Raw genomic sequence first — 18,395 nt, 5'->3', positions numbered from 1 at the left:
ACTTTAGCCGAATATTATTAGTTGACAAGTTGATATTGTGGTAATTATACAAGATAATACAGTAGAATACTGTCTCGTTTCATTCAAATTTGGCTCTCACCTACACAGATTTACCGGGAAGAAATGCCTGTATATGTAAACCGCAAGTAAACTTCTCCGGTATACCTGTGCAGGTGACAACTTTTACGCAAATTCAATTTCAATTAAAAAAATTTTTCTACTAATTAGGTGACACTTACATGGGAACTCCATCGACCAGCTGCATGACAACACAGTGCCGGTTGCAGTCAATAGGCTTGGGGACAGGGAAGCCGCGCTCGTGGAGGGCCTTCAGGTAGGCGAACTCCTTGGTGGCCGAGATGCGGGACAGGTACAGCCACGAGGCCTTGTGCCGGTGCGCGTGGTAGTCACGCTTCTCCTTCAGGTTACGGAAGCAAATGCGGCCCAGTCTGCAAACCACCAACACCCCACATTTCATTGTACAATTAAATGAATAGCAGGTGAAAATAAAATTCGTATGACTTTTTGTTGGTGGGGAATCCCTTGCGGGAGGGTCCCATCTCGCCTAAATATATCATTGAGACTTACGACTATCATAATTCCAAATGCTGTCCTTACAGTAGAAATGGCTTAATAATGTGATGTAATTTTTGACCTGTGATATGATGATCTAGTTAAATTTGTTATTGCTTTTGTATGTTTTTAGGATGTCTTACATTTGTTTTTAATGTTTTGACAATAAATGGATCTTGAATCTTGAACATAGTAGGAGAAAGATGCAATCTGAAACTTGGAAGAAATAAAATGATGCTGACCTGTGCAGTTTTAGACAAGCCGTATTGCCTTCACCGTCAGCAACAATATAGACGTTGGACTCTTTGCCTGTGCCGATCTGGTTTCCAAACGAAGAAATGGCTTCTCTGGAGGTGAGCGACTTCAACGCCAAATAGTCATAACCACTGTTTGTTAGACGATAGCCGTCATCTGAAAAGGGCAAAATTCAAGTTTTCAATTGACAACAGAAATAACTTGACAAAAAATGTTCTATTTGAAATTTTCATTTGAATGCAGAATTAATTCCATGTAAGACTAACTGAAATGAATTCTGCATGGTGACTTATCAATGATTTGTGATGATCTTTTTTTTGTTAATTATATTAAAAATAGTCACTTTGGCTAACCATTTATTACTTATTTTTCCTATCACCTTTCTTGAAAAGCAGTATCAGGCTGGCTTTTAACCATATTTCTGGAATTCTGGCTCACCTGAGACATGTATTGCATAGCTTTGTCAATATTTCGATGACAGCATTTCCGCCTGCTTTCAGGTGTTCGTGGTGATTCCATCCGGGCCGCCTGCTTTCCCTTCCTTTAGGCGATCAACTGCTCGCTTCAACTCGATTTTCATAATAGGCGGGTATTCTTCATCTCCACCTTCGTTCCTCTGCTGTTCTTCACTTCCTGAACCAAAAACGTCCTCTTCACATCCTCGGCATGGTAGAGCTTCTGATAAAAATCACAGATGATTCCTAATATTCCTTCTATTTCTCTCACTTCGATTCCACCTTCATTCTCATAGCAATCATCGTGTTTCTACCAAGTTGCTGTAGCCTATTGAATTGCTTGATGCTATTGCGAGCTTGATAGTCTCTTCTAAATCAGATATTTTCCTCCTGTTTGTCCATTCGTTCCATTTTCTCCTTATAAGCTTTGAGGTTTCGCTGAATTCAATCTTTTCTCTTCCAAATCGTTTCAATTTCCTTCTTTTCTCCAGTAATTTACTTATTTCCCTTGGTAATTCCTTTTCTTGTTCTCTTTTTCTTTGCCTAGCATTTGTCTTGTTTTTCTGAGAGCGTTTGTCATTTGTTTGTAAGCATCTCTAAATCATCGAATTCATCAATCGTTCCTTCAAGTTCATTTGTAGTTTCTCCTCAAACGCTAAACTTTTCAAAACGTCTGTACTTAGTCTTGTGAATCTTTTTTCCTGATATCTTCTTCGGTTTTCTTTTACTCTTAACTCAATTCTTACAGGTCTATGATCACTTCCGGTATTTATTTTGTCTTCTGTATCCACATCCTGAACAATACACTTCTTATCCACGATAAAAAGATCTATTTAATTCCTTGTTGCACCGTCTGGGCTCACCCAAGTCCATTTTCTTTCTTCATTTTTCTGGAAAAATGAGTTCATTATAAACATGTTTTTGCCTTCAACATATTCAACCAGTCGCTCTCCACGTTCGTTCCTGTCGCCGTATCCATATTTTCCAACACATCTCTCTCCATCGTTCTTCCCTATTTTTGCGTTTAGATCACCCATAATTATGTTGTACCTGCATAAGTCATTTTCCATAGCCTCTTCCAGATCTCCGTAGAACTCTTCAATTTCTTCTTCGGTTGATGCTGATGTTGGCGCGTAAACTTGTATTATTTTCATTCTCCCCTTCAAGTGATTTTGAACTTTCCAAATAATAACAGAAATTCTGTGAGTGTATTGCTTGAAGCTTATGATTTTCTTCTTCGATATATTATTTATCAAAAATCCTGTTCCAGCTGATGGTCCATTTCCATTTGTATACAGCATCACATCATTTTCCATCATTAAACACATTTCGCCATCTCTTCTTACTCTGCGAGTCCATGATGTCCCATTCCACGTTCTCTAATTCTTCTAATAGTTGTTCAACTCTCCAATTATCCCTGAGAGATCTACAATTGTATGTGTATAGTTTAATATCTAACTGTTCATTTTTTCCAATAGTTATCATGTCCTTCCCAAGATCCTTGAATAAGAGTTTCGTTTTGTTATCCATATTCCTTACTGTACTCCAACTCGTGATTGCTATTGTGATCGAGATGGCTCCTGTGTGCTCGCCTCATTTCTTCTGTCTCTTCCTTTAGATGTTATATAAGCTTCCATGGTGTTCTTTTTCTTCACTAGTCTTGCGTTGTCGTTTTTCAAGTTGTTAGGATTGTAGTTATCTTTCGCAATGGGAGAATTTTCCTCACTTCTCATTCTCTTCTTATCATTGATATTCAATTCTTTCAATTCTCGAGGCTGAAGATTTCTCCCTCTACTATAAGTTTATCCTTTTTCATAGAAACCCTCTTCCCTTGATTTCTGCAGTCAATCATAAACGGATAGAGCTCTTTCCTGATGTCGCGAATGTTGATGTCCAGATCCTCCTTTATTCTTACATGTTTGAAGTCTTTCTCTTTCGATAACTTGAATTTTTTCTCAGTACTTCATTCCTAGTATAAGTCGACGTGAATGTCACTCTAATTGGTCCATCATCTTTGGTAGGGTTCAGTCGTTTCAATTTATCTACATCATGATTTCTGATGTCGACACCTACATAAGTTAACATTCTAATTATCTCTTCTCTCAAAATCCAATAATTAGTAACACCTCTTACACCGAAATTATTACATTCCTACTTCTATAGTAGTTTTCTTTTTGTTCTCGCTCCATTTTCATTTGAGATTTCATCTCTTCTACTTCTTTCTTGAGATTTTCCAAATCCTCATTGAATTTGCTTGAGATATTATCAATTTTCTCTTCTAAGCTGTCTAATTTATTAAGAATCTCATCCACTTTGCTTCCATATTGAGTAATTATTTCGTAGATGAATGAATGACCAATTTGGCTTGGAAAATGATTGAATAGTTTCCTATAGCAATGAACTAATCTCGTCAGATGGATGACCAGTAAGTGATATGATAAGAGATTCTATACTTTCAAACGTAAACAACGACGGAGAAACATTTCACGAGATAACACCTCTCTCACCTTGCTGTAGGCGACGGCTGCATTGTACGGTACAAAGTCCAATTCTCTTTCTTCAGTTCATAGCTTCTTCGGAATAATGCTATTAGTTTCAACAAGCTAAAACCTAACCTCAACTATGAATATTATAGATTGAAATGACTTTAACTTATTACTTGTTCAATAACCAAAACTGATACTTATGCAAAAGGTACACAGTACATTAACTCAACAAACTTCGCACAATTTTTGTGATTCACTTCTTCTTATTAATTGAAATCGAACACTAAACACGGAGCTAAATAGATCACAACTCTCCACTACAAGCGCTTATCTGACACCCAATGAGAGTAAAACAAAATATTCTATTCACGCTTAGAAAAATTTGAGCAGGGAGCAACAGAAGTACCTGAAGCCGATTAACCTGCTGGGTATTGTCCTAGACAGTAAATTGAGTTGGAGTAGCCACATAGAGTATCTGTGTAAGAAACTGTCCAGAGTTATGAGCCTACTAAGAAAACTAAATGCAGTGTCAGTAGGGAGGTAATTACTCTGACTTACTATGGTTTGTTTCATTCCCATCAATTATGGGCTCCGTCTTTGGGGTAACTCAAGTGATATGAAGAAGGCATTTATTTGGAAAAAAAGAAATTCGCTGTATGTTGGTCTAAGGAGTGTTGAAAGCTGTAAAATAGTTTTATCGAGCTTGGAATCATGACTCTCCTTTAATGTACATTTATTGTAACCTGGTCCATGTTAAAAAAACCTAACTCTATTAACAAGACATAGCCATCAGCATGAACATAGAACTAGAAATAGGAATAACCTAATTACCCCATACATCAGACTGCAAAAACATTCAAAAGCTATAATTATCAACAATACTAAAAAAAGTTCATATCTACAGTAGCACAATGGCTCAAAAAACAGGCTTTTATACATTGACGAATACCTAAGTCATAACGTGAGCATCTGACTGTTTTATATTATATTTGTAGCCTACATGTTTAATGTTATGTATATATGTGTTAGCGGTACGGTATATTGTTAGTATATGCAATGCTCTGTTTCATCTTCACATGACGTTTGTTTATAACATTTGTAATGTTCAATGACAAGAATAAAGATTATTGATTATTGATAAAACTTATTCATGGAATAGATTAAGTCAGCTGCTCAAGACACCCATAGACGAGAAGCATTATGCTTCTAACGCAACTTCAGCCGAATATTATTAGTTGACAAGATAATACTTTTTGTGTAGTTGACAAGTTGATATTGTGGTAATTATACAAGATAATACAGTAGAATACTGTCTCGTTTCATTCAAATTTGGCTCTCACCTACACAGATTTACCGGGAAGAAATGCCTGTATATGTAAACCGCAAGTAAACTTCTCCGGTATACCTGTGCAGGTGACAACTTTTACGCAAATTCAATTTTAATTGAAAAGATTTTTCTACTAATTAGGTGACACTTACATGGGAACTCCATCGACCAGCTGCATGACAACACAGTGCCGGTTGCAGTCAATAGCTTGGGGACAGGGAAGCCGCGCTCGTGGAGGGCCTTCAGGTAGGCGAACTCCTTGGTGCCGAGATGCGGGACAGGTACAGCCACGAGGCCTTGTGCCGGTGCGCGTGGTAGTCACGCTTCTCCTTCAGGTTACGGAAGCAAATGCGGCCCAGTCTGCAAACCACCAACACCCCACATTTCATTAGGACAATTAAATGACTAGCAGGTGAAAATAAAATTCGTATGACTTTTGTTGGTGGGGAATCCCTTGCGGGAGGGTCCCATCTCGCCTAAATATATCATTTGAGTCATCAATGAGACTTACGACTATCATAATTCCAAATGCTGCCTTACAGTAGAAATGGCTTGATAATGTGATGTAATTTTTGACCTGTGATATGATGATCTAGTTAAATTTGTTATTGCTTTTGTATGTTTTTAGGATGTCTTACATTTGTTTTTAATGTTTTGACAATAAATGGATCTTGAATCTTGAACATAGTAGGAGAAAGATGCAATCTGAAACTTGGAAGATATAAAATGATGCTGACCTGTGCAGTTTTAGACAGCCGTATTGCCTTCACCGTCAGCACAATATAGACGTTGGACTCTTTGCCTGTGCCGATCTGGTTTCCCAACGAAGAAATGGCTTCTCTGGAGGTGAGCGACTTCAACGCCAAATAGTCATAACCACTGTTTGTTAGACGATAGCCGTCATCTGAAAAGGCAAAATTCGAGTTTTCAATTGACAACAGAATAACTTGACAAAAAATGTTCTATTTGAAATTTTCATTTGAATGCAGAATTAATTCCATGTAAGACTAACTGAAATGAATTCTGCATGGTGACTTATCAATGATTTGTGATGATCTTTTTTTTTGTTAATTATATTAAAAATAGTCACTTTGGCTAACCATTATTACTTATTTTTTCTATTAACTTATTTTTCGGTAATAAATCTTATAAGTTGACTGAATTTTTTTTTGTACTAAGTCTTTCAGTGAAGTCATTAGTTATTTACTTAAAAATATAATTACACTACATTCTTTTTCATTCACTACTACTATTTTCTACTATCATATAATTACTAGCAGGGCACCCGTGCTTCGCTACAGGAATTGAAAGATAAGATTATTCTGTGAACCATTTATAATCTAAATTTCAGCCACATTGTTATAATCGTTTTTGAGATTAGGCCACAACTTGAAAACTATTGCGTCAAATCATTCGATTAATCATTGATGTATTGGAAGTGCTCTGTAGAATAGTAGTCCAATTGCAGCGAATTTTGTAGAATATTGGGAAAAGGAACAACAGCTATTTGGCCGTTTTAATAAATAACCCCTTTCTTCCGCCCAAGTTGAATTTTGGCCGAATTTCCTTATTCTTTGCAACAGATTCCACACCGGACACTTCTGAAGTTTTGAAAATAACATCCAGTTTCATTGTATATTATAAGGAGGAAATTGATTGATACTCTTTAAAAAGATTTACCTACCCCTGTTATTATGTCTGTGTATTTTTGTCGTAAATGTATTTCCTTTCCTTGATATAATACAAAATTATAAGTAGAGCAATAAAGAGCAAAACTAAAATCGTAAATCGATTTTGAAATAATCTTCATGACCTTTTAGAAGAAACTTTGTGGCTGAATCTGCTAATCAATTCCGACCATGTTGATAAACTTGAAACGCAAAAAATGCTGTTGATTTTATCATTTTTATTCATAGTTCACTTGGACGCATGGTACGATTCAATCACTTGAAAATATCAAGAGATTGAAGATATTCTCCTCATATTCACGATCTCGGTATTTCTAAGATGGAAAACAGTAGTTGAAGATAAATATTTATGGTAACTGAGCTCCTATAGAATAAAATTTAGAACCAATCATGAGTTTCTATGATGTATGATCCTCGTTTAAGAGACTCTTGATTAACAGTGGAATTGCGAAAAAATGGTAAAACTTAAATCGTCACTTTTTCAATCGGTTGTAACTTTCTAATGGTATTGAAATCGAAAGTATTGTTGATTGGAGTGAGAAGAGGAGGAAATTCCTCACATCCTTGACTAGATTTTGATTTTATATCTGTATTATTTCATAAGATATGCAGCATTGAATAAATAAATTGTCGTTATTCTGTGTATGGAATATGGGTTGAAGTACAGTGTACACTCAACAAAAAATTTCCCTTCTCTTAGGAACTTGACTCATGATATATGATTTCCAACTACCTTGACAAGCCGAAAAGAAAGAGCGTACGGGAAGATCTGAACATTGTATCAAAAGTTATGAATGAAATTTCGATCCTTGAGGTGTCCTGAAAATCTTTGAGATAGAGCGTTCTACCTGTTCTCAGATTGTAGAGCACAAAATTACGCCTAGTAGGATGTTGAATTATACATTTTGTGACAATCGGAAGATATTGTTGATTGAATATGTTGATTGGAAAAACTGTAGGATAGAACTGATTGAAGTTATAGAGGTCTGAATGATTCCATTTTATTCTGATTTTATATACAGTAAAAAAGGAGAGAGAGAGATTTTTTTTGTCCAATGACTGGATTTGATTGTAATAGCTCAGAACTGAGAATGAACCAGACATATTAGGTATTTGGGCCACTCTGTACAAGGAAATTTTGCATGCGAAAATTGGTTCTGGACTTCTCTTATGCATACAAACCTAAAAAATGGGGTTATAGGGTTTATAGGTTTTTGGTTTGGCCAAAGACCGTTCAAGTCAGAAGGAAGCTTTTCCATCAAGGGCCAAGCGTAGTGATAGAGTATGTGCATATTTTTGTAAATATTGTTGTTCACTGATGTTTTTACTTAGTTTTATTCTTTATATTTTCATATTTCAAATAAGTGATTTAATACTTCATATTTAACGTGGTATTACAGTATGTTTTTTCACCTTACAAATCGTACCAGATAGAATAGAACATTCATGATTGTGTGCGGCTGTGTGGGCGTTATGCTCATGCATGTTGATGTTACAGATTTTTGTGTTAAAAATTAGAGTTGGGTAGCTTAGGGGGTTAGGTTTTTGTTTGGAATTGCAATATGCTGGAATGGGTTGGAGACCAGATTGAGTATGTTTATGAATGAGCAAAGCAATTATTGTTTCAAGTCAATCAGCGTTCGTCTATTTGTAAGATTTTTTATCTTTCCAATCGTGCTTCTAAGCTCAAAAGTGTAGAGAACTTCTATTTCTCAGCGTTCTCCACCGATCCTATTGTATATATCATCATACTCTAAATCCAATTTGTATGTGTGTTTGTGTGTGAATAGGCAGACGTGTATGAGTATAAATGTTAGTGAGTGTAGCGAGTTCTACTGTTCTCCCAACTAATAGTTATGAAACATTTCATAACCAATAAAGTAGAATACCCGTTTCCTGATTTTTGATACAATGGTAATTAAAAGATTTACGTTATCTTCAAGGTTTATAAATAGTTTTCCAAACGAAAATTGTATAATAAAGTGATTGACCATGTCACCTCAATTTAATTAATTGATTATAAATAATTGATAATAATAGTAAATTAGGTGTGAATTAATCAAATAATTAATAATTTAATTAATGAGCACCTCCGCTCTGTAATTGGCGCTTGTGCGAGTGTGCAGGACAAGTTTGTAGGATAACTGCAGTGAACCATGATAACACGATTACAAACGCATCCACCCCTAGTAGGCCTAGACAAAAAAATACCTGGACAAAGATTGGGACCCTAGAACAGTCTGGTAGGGCTTCATCCCATCTTCTCAACAAAAATTTTAGCACACATGGAATTAGGGATATTTTATTTTTTTCAATTATATCACCTTCTGCTTCTCATACTGAGTCTAAAAGAATTGTTTTATCCACCTAATACGAAATTTAGTTTTATATTGTTTATCATATTGTATGTTGATATTCCAATACGCTCTCAACTGCAATGACAAAAAATAATGAGCTGTCTTTGTTTAAAATGAATGAATTGCCTTTCGTGACAGCTATTCTTTGTAAACTACCTTTGAACAGTTGCTCTAGTGAGCCAGGGTGTCAATTTGTAGATTGTAGATTCCAACCAGTTTGACACACGCACAACTGCCAACGCCCTTCTTGCAGAAAGGTGTTGCTGAAGGTGTTGCTGAATTCCTGTTCTCTGTGCCGCGATAAACTGAGCGAAGAAAAAGTAGGTTATTTTTTCGATTCCATCTGTTGCCACCTTAGACCAGTTTTTAGAATAGACACGCTGGAAAGTCTAGCCTCTGAAGCCAACATCTACTGTCAAATCCACCCATCTTGACGTCACAGCCAATCAATGTAACATAGGGAACTATAAATACCAGGTACGCGCAGTCGCCATTTTGAGTCACAGAAGAAGGGTCCAAATTTGAATTTATCCGTATACGCTATGTTGTATGGTTTTGGACAGAATTTACATTGACATCACTGAAGAACTGAAGTGGCTGATGAGAATATTTTTCCAACAAGGATACATTCAAAAAATGAACGTATGTTCAGAACAAACAATACACAGTCTTTAGTTATGTATCTCATATTTATATTTGTCGTGTTATTTTCGTTTATCTTGTTACTATTGTATTCTTTTGAAATTGGTGAATACCGTTGGAAATGTAATAGATAAATAAACTAAATGAAATGATTTGTATTTAATTAAACAAAACCCGGTACCGTACAAATCTAGACCAGCTGTAGTACTTCAACCTGTGCCTCAACATTATTAGTTTTCAAATGGCACAGTCTTCAGGGAAAAGTTTCTATCAATCATAATCAATGATCTACTCACTACTGCATAGATTATTATTAGATGTAAAAATCACCAATACCACAGTAGGCCAGTAAATATTATTCATATAAGTCCAATTTTGGATGAGAAAAAGACATAAGGTAGGCCTAGGTTATAATACTACTGTAGCTTGCACAAGCTTGAAAGACTTGCCATTACAAGTGTATTGTAATAGTGAGTCTTCTTAGCCACTATGATCGGTATTTTTTGAAGACAATATTAATATTCATTATAGAGTTCATGATATCAAGGAGAATTTGTAAGTAAGCCTATAAACCAGTGATAATATTGTAAACCAAGCTACTGCTCAGCTTCAACACTTACCTATATTAGGTACCTTATAATAGGTATGGTAGCCTACAGTTTTTAAGTTCACATTATAATTGTCAATTATTAATGTAACATTGTTTTTAGATTATCAATTAGTGAAATAGAAAATGCTTTCAATGTAGAGTAATAAATCTGAAGCCAAATTGCCTTTATTTTTTCATCTGTAGGAAATCTAAACAAGCAAAACCCTTATTAAATCTGTTTTATTGGCACAATTTATTGCCGAGCACCCTACATAATGAATTAGAATTATTAAAAATATCAAAATATAATTACCACTTGTAATATTACATTTTTCTCACATTGGAATCGAATCTTCAATTCGAGATCTATGAAACTTTATAGTAAATATCAGAGTTATCGATAGACGGACAAACTTTTTGACGGAGAATTTATTATCGTAAATGATTGTTGCATTGTTCCATGGTGTCACCGAGGCTGGTTGACAGAATTAAAAAGATAAATGGTTTAGTTAAATAGAGATGATATATGAAAGTTTGAAATAATAGTTTCAAAATAAAGTTTTATTGAGAACAAATATAAAATGTGAATTCTAAACTTGTAATTTATAATTTTTTTGGTGACGTGTCTGTAACGTTGGAGGTGTCTCTGTTCTGACTTGTTTTTTGGCCTGTTCTTTCTCTCTGAAACTAATGGCTGGCTATGTGTGGTGTTGTAAATTTTGCTCTGAATCATTTTGCATTTAAGCGAATTTATAATGTTTTAAATTGAGTTTTAAACAGTTTATAGTGTTCTATTTGTCCATATAATTTGTTTTGTGTGTATACAAGCCAATAGCCACTGTTTTATCAACTGTAACTAGATAAGTATTTTAGCTCGTAGTAACTTTAAATGCTTAGGCTTGTAATATATTGTTCTTTGTGTATCTGTGATATTTCCAAATTCTTTTGAAGATTATAAGTTCATTTGCTCTGAAAAATGGATTTCTCATTCATAGGCGATAGATCCATTCATAATTTATCAAGAATCTATTACATTGGAGCCGACAACTATCCTTAGACAGGTTTCTAACTTAGAGGTTAGGAACAATGTAAACAAAATGAATGTTGCTTGAGTCAAGTTGATGAGTTCAACTTTCAACTGAGAATTGAAAAGGTGTATGCTATGCATTCTCAAGTGAACATGACTAACTTTTGTAGGCAAAACGGCTTTGTTGAAACAAATGAACCCATGAATAAAATCATGCTCTTGAAGAAAACAAAACGCAAAGTCTCCATCGATGTGTTAGTATTCAAAGGTTGTTTCAAGTTGCTTACTTACAAGATGATGACTGTGAATCACATGATGAAAGGGTATTCCCCAGCACACAATGATTAGGAATCCTGTGTTATGCCGGGATTCAGAATAGCATAATCGCTACGCAGTGTATGGTAAGAGTCCATAATTGTGTCTTTTTTCTTTCCTGTAGCCTTTTTTCTTGGCCTTAATCTTTTCAAATTTCAATTCTTTCCTGTCTTTGTGTAATGTTCAGTAAATTTCTTCTATGATGCATATCTTAACCAATCTTGTCCATAGTCATTTAAATTTGTATTTTTTCTGAAATAATATTAGAAGTTAAAATAGTAGCTTATTTTCCTAATCTTTAAATTGTTGATAAAACTTAACTTTTCTAAAATCTATCCATTGTAGTGTAAAGAATGTTTGCTTGTGGTATATTTTTTCATCATGTATTACATATTTTAATCATGTCTATTTTTTTCAGGTATCATATTAGGTAATTAGGTTTTTCAGAGCAATTATGTCCCATGTTCTCATCTTTCATTGCATATCGTGCCATAAGCCATATGTAATTAGGTTATAGTTTTCTTCTGGGCTTTTAACCCATTTTGCATTTTATTTTTTCTTTGGTCCAATACTTTGGATTTTTGGTAGACAAGTAGGTGTGATTCTTTTAGAGGTGTGGGCGTGAACCACATACGGCTGGACTCGATTATCTGACCTATTTGTTTGCGATATAAAAACCTTAAGACTGCAACATCAAATGTTTGTAAAAAACTTTTGCATACTTTTGTTTTTGTGGTCCGATACTAGAGTCTGCTATCACATTGCCTTACAGACATCTAGGAACTATCCACCCAGTCACAATAGTCAACATTTTTTCCTTCACCAGTTGTTTTTTGGGAGTGATAGCTCACAATTATAACAAATTAGAGTCATACTTGGAATTTACAAAATTCCATAGTAGTATATTTTATTAAATATACTTCCTCATGAAAGTTCAGTACTGACATGTAGGATAGGCTCTAATTAATCTTTTCTTCTTTGTATGTTTTAGGAAATTTATTTACCCAGTTTTCTTTTTCTCTTTTTGTATTTTTTAGGGAACTTATTTACCCATTATTCATCTTGATCGTCTTTGTATTATAATCTTGAAATGTTTGTACTTATTATACAGTCTTTAAATTTTAAATTATTTAAAAAAATAAATGGTTCAATTTAGAACATGCTGAAATCTATTCTTATGTATAAATTCTTTTGTTATAATAAATAAACTTCAAATTTGAAAGTATTAATGAATTCTGTAGCCATACATATGTGATGTATTAATGAAGTTAACTTGAATAATAATGTTTTCATTGAATATAAACATTGTGTTATATTATCAATTGAAATGAGTTAAAGGCTAAAATTTTTCTAAAGTGTTTTGTAATTGATATCTTTTTCTAAATTTTTAAATTGTTTGTTCTATAAATTTTGATATGATTGATTATCGTTTGAAATGGATGCTGGAGTGTATGTAGAATTTTTAGTGGGATTTGTTGATTAGAATTTTGCTGGTATGTGATTGTTTTTTGAGATGGAAACCCATTATTGCCTAAAGAAGGAATAACAGAGGTTATGACTTAGAGAGGCAGTAATGAGATAATATTTTTTGTGTTGATTACTTATGTTGATTGCCATAGATGCAAAATAATGATTAATAATGTTGATTGCCATAGATGCAAAATAATGATTAATAATGTTGATTGCCATAGATGCAAAATGATGATTAATTATGAATATTGATTGCCTTTGAAGCAAAATATTATTGATGTTTTGAATGACTTCTTGTTTAATGATTGATAGTAAAGTTTTGTCATGAAATGTAGTTTGTGTTTAGAACATTGAAAAGTCGAAATAAACTATAGTATCCAACAAACGATGATTAATAATATTAAATAATTTGCTTTTTATACAATTTTTTTGAACACAAAATTAAAACTAAATAATTTTGAAACCTGAATGATAAATCATAAATGTGAAATGAACTTGCTATAAATGAAATGTTATACTAAATGATAATGAAATGCAGATATATTATGAAATGATTGTGAATAGAAGACCAATTGTCTGAAATTATTGAAATATATATTGAAATTAATTTTTGTTGTGATGATCTGATGTTTTTTACAATTTTGATAATGATACAGGGGTTATGAAATTCTATTTCTGTTTTGAAGAATGGATTAAATTTTGATATTTGAACAGTGAATAGATGGAAATGAAATTTTTTATATTGAAATTTATAATTGATATCTCCATATTTCACAATTTATGTATTGCTGACTGTATAATAGGATGTTAACAAATTTCAATTTTATATATACTTGAAAATAATTATCATGTGTATTAGATTGTATTGATAGCCTAATCAGTTTTTCTTCTTAGTTTATAAGCATTTTAAGATAACAGGTACAGCACAGACATTAACATTGAAATAGTTATCATGTGAATCTCGAAATCAGCAACAAGTGAACGCCATGAAGAGTGTTAAGAACATTTGGGTGATTTTCGAACTAGTGTGACATAACTACGCCAATATCTACGCTGATGCCTACACCAATAACTACGCCAAAATCTATGCCAATGCCTGCGCCAATGCCAATGCCTGCGCCAATGCCAACGCCAAAATCTACGCCAATGCCTGCGCCAATGCCAATGCCTGCGCCAATGCCAATGCCAAAATCTACACGATGCCTGTGCCATGCCAATGCCTGCGCCAATGCTGATACCAATGCCAAAATCTACGCTGAGGCCTATGCCAATAACTACGCCAATGTCAACACCAATAACTACGCCAAAATCTATGCCTATGCCTGTGCTGATGCCAAATCTGCACCAATGCTGATGCCAACGCCAATAACTACGCCAATGTCAACACCAATATCAACACCAATAACTACGCCAAAATCTACGCCGATGCCTGTGCTGATACCAATGCCAAAATCTACGCCGATGCCTGCGCCAATGCCAATGCCTGCACCAATGCTAATGCCAATGCTGATATCAACGCCAATAGCAATGCCAACGTTTATTGCTGACTTTGTATCTCAAACTTCAACACTACTACATTACCTGGAGGTAATTGTCATCCATGTTCACATTCGCAACTTTGAATTCAGAATAACAGTCACAGTATCATGAAAGAATTGATTCAAAAAAAAATCCTCTCCTAAATTATTCCTGTATGCAGAACTCTAAACCTTGAAAACTGAAAGTATCAAAAAACCAAACCTTACCTAAATTAATCCTCACCTAAATTAATCCTGTATGCAGCGTCTATCTCTTTTCCAAAAAACGAATTACATTGTCATTTCAAGCCTGAAATGTACATTGTATAATTACAAATATGATACAAAATTTACGTGACTCTGTATCGAGTTTGGTATGCAGCTGTCTACTACAAGCATGAGGCAATGCTAACTGAGATGTCACCTGTATCGAGTTTGATATGCATCAGTCGACTACAATGTCAGCCCAACACTACGTGCATCCAGATCAGCCCAACACTACAAGTATTCGGATCAGCCCAACACTAATGTCATCACATTGGAGTCACACTTAACTGAAAATCATACTGAGTGCCTTAACGGACTGTTTTCCAAAATGTGCATCGATAAAATCAACCGAGTCAATAGTGAAAGAAATGAACATTTTTTGATTTATTGAAATTTTATGTGAAAATTAAATGTAACAATTCATCAATTCATTAAAAAAAAAAAAAAAAAAAAAATAATAATAATAATAATAATAATAATACATTTTTCATTCACATACTAAATTTTTCTTTTATGCAATAAAAAATTAAATTTTCTATCTATTAAATTTATGTGCAATTTCAAAAAACTATTCTTTACATATTAAACTTTCTGTTGAGATATTTTCTTTAAATTATAAAGCCAAATCAAAAGTAATTTTGATATTCTATACTTTGAAATATTGTTTGGAAACATATAACAAATGCTATTGATGAATTTTTATAATAATTTTCAATATTATAGGACAACATGTAATGTTTTTATAGAAAAATTGTTACTGTTCTCGAATTTACAATTCAAAATTTTCATTAGGGTCAATGTAATTTTTTTCTTTAAATTTTCAAACAGTAAAATTTTTTTATGTCAAGAGGGGGGTATTTGTAATATTACATTTTTTCTCACATTGGAATCGAATCTTCAATTCGAGATCTATGAAACTTTATAGTAAATATCAGAGTTATCGATAGACGGACAAACTTTTTGACGGAGAATTTATTATCGTAAATGATTGTTGCATTGTTCCATGGTGTCACCGAGGCTGGGTTGACAGAATTAAAAAGATAAATGGTTTAGTTAAATAGAGATGATATATGAAAGTTTGAAATAATAGTTTCAAAATAAAGTTTTATTGAGAACAAATATAAAATGTGAATTCTAAACTTGTAATTTATAATTTTTTGGTGACGTGTCTGTAACGTTGGAGGTGTCTCTGTTCTGACTTGTTTTTTGGCCTGTTCTTTCTCTCTGAAACTAATGGCTGGCTATGTGTGTGTTGTAAATTTTTGCTCTGAATCATTTTGCATTTAAGCGAATTTATTAATGTTTTAAATTGAGTTTTAAACAGTTTATAGTGTTCTATTTGTCCATATAATTTGTTTTGTGTGTATACAAGCCAATAGCCACTGTTTTTTCAACTGTAAACTAGATAAGTATTTTAGCTCGTAGTAACTTTAAATGCTTAGGCTTGTAATATATTGTTCTTTGTGTATCTGTGTATATTTCCAAAATTCTTTTGAAGATTATAAGTTCATTTGCTCTGAAAACTGGATTTCTCATTCATAGGTGATAGATCCATTCATAATTTATCAAGAATCTATTACATTGGAGCCGACAACTATCCTTAGGTTAATAGTGTTAAATGCTATTCCAACCGAATTAGGAAAAATTGGTAGCACGGCACACTGTCAAAGCAAAGCGATACAAGCCATTGAAACAAATGCTATGCTATGACTCAAAATGGCGACTGCGTGTACCCAGTCTTTATAGTTCCTTAATGTAACAACAATGTAAGTTAAACACCACAAACACTTACACAACAAACTCAAAAAAGTTTTCTATAATTTCTTTACGATGCATGACGTCACTGTTGTGACGTCAAGATGGGTGGATTGGCAGTAGATTTGGCTTCATCGACTTTCAGTAAAAATATACAATGAGCCGTGTCTATTCTATAACTGGTCTAAGGTGCCACATACAGTAGTTTTCACATCGGGTCGCCGCGTCGCCGGAGTTCCGTCTGCCTGAAAGCCGCCACTCACAAAAAAAAATGGCCAGTTTTACGGAAGCCCCTAAAGTGGAACAGTGAAAGACTGTCTGAGTCTATTCCTATTTTACATCTATTATTTTTTGGCAGCGCTGAACCTGTATTCCTCTTAGTTTGTAGTAACATTATCTATTCTATAGGTTAGTAATTCTAATATTATTAATGATCATCATCCTGGCTCTACTCAATACAAAATTCCATTGACCGAACCGTTGACTGGTTGACTAGTTACTCGAAATTGATAGTTGAATATGATGAATAAAATGAAATATTATTATTACTTATACAAAAGTAAATATTATATTGGAATTAATTTATTTTCTACTTCTACATTTTAAATAATAATCAAGATAATCACCTACATCTCTGTAGAAAGATGCCACTTTCAACGAGTTGGAAAACGTTGCCTACGTTTGTTCAATAGAATTTTTCGCGTGGATTTCCGCGAGTAAACCCATATAGCTTGTGGAGTGCGTGAAGCGACCTAGTTTGTCGTCGTCCCAGTTTGACGAAATAGCCCAATTCGTCCCATTTTACTTTCCTTGCCCTATTACCATAAGTAAGGAAAGTATTGCTTTCCAAAAATTTAAGGTGCCTAATTTCATGTTTTCTATACGTTCCAATGTCCCCTGAGACCAAAAATATGATTTTTGGGTGTTGGTCTGTTTGTGGGTGTGTGTGTGTCTGTGAACACGATAACTCCATTCCTAATTAACCGATTAACTTGAAATTTTTAACTTAAGGTCCTTATACCACGAGGATCCGACAATAAGAAATTCGATAGAATTCAATTCAAAATGGCGGATGATGGCCAAAAAACCATGTTTTTTCACGGTTTTCTCAAAAACGGCTCCAACTTTTATTTAAATTCATACCCTAGGTAGCTATAGGTTTAGAAAATCAAATAAAAACCAAGAAAAATGAGAAAAACATATGAAAACTACAAAATTAGAATCTGACTCATTGTTGATGCTCAGGCATCTGGGGCTAAAGTGACTAAAGATTCGAGGAAAGAATAAGACTAGATATCATATAAAATTTTTTATTCATAAATAGCCACAGTAACCCTTAGAAGTGGTGCCCTTGTAGCACCAGTAGACCGAAGTAGGAGGACTAACACTAGGCGGAAAATTTCGGTCTGCCCCTGGCACTGGGAACAGACAACAGTGCTGGTGACAGGCCGAGGACAGTGAGTGGTGCTATGATTGTATCATAGTGCCATGCTAACTCAGTGCTGATCATACTATCACTGCGGCTGAGTTTTCAGAAGCAGCTCGCATGCGCGGAGAGTTGCAAGTTCTGCAGGAGAGGCCTTTGGGCCTATATTTCAATTTCAATTTCAATACACATCTCTTTAAATACAAAATTCATATATATTTTTAATCCCTCTAGCTTTAAGCTATT

The 18,395-nt window shown here is 34.1% G+C and overlaps 1 protein-coding gene across 1 annotated transcript; it reads right to left on the bottom strand.

Annotated features, from left to right (window-relative positions):
• Positions 1-220: 220 nt before the first annotated feature.
• On the bottom strand, positions 221-2,642 carry LOC111055354 (serine/threonine-protein kinase RIO2). Its single transcript, XM_039445017.1, has 3 exons — positions 2,630-2,642; positions 816-984; positions 221-449 (listed from the first exon to the last, which is right to left on the bottom strand). The coding sequence occupies exons 1-3, from the start codon at positions 2,640-2,642 to the stop codon at positions 236-238; spliced, it is 396 nt and encodes a 131-aa protein (XP_039300951.1). The 3' UTR covers positions 221-235.
• Between the last annotated feature and the right edge of the window lie 15,753 nt (positions 2,643-18,395).

This window comes from Nilaparvata lugens, unplaced genomic scaffold, assembly GCF_014356525.2.
Source record: "Nilaparvata lugens isolate BPH unplaced genomic scaffold, ASM1435652v1 scaffold5985, whole genome shotgun sequence".
In the NCBI taxonomy this organism is placed as follows: Eukaryota; Metazoa; Arthropoda; class Insecta; order Hemiptera; family Delphacidae; genus Nilaparvata; species Nilaparvata lugens.
The sequence above is the reverse complement of the archived record's forward strand: the minus strand, read 5'-3'. Positions and strand labels throughout refer to the sequence as shown.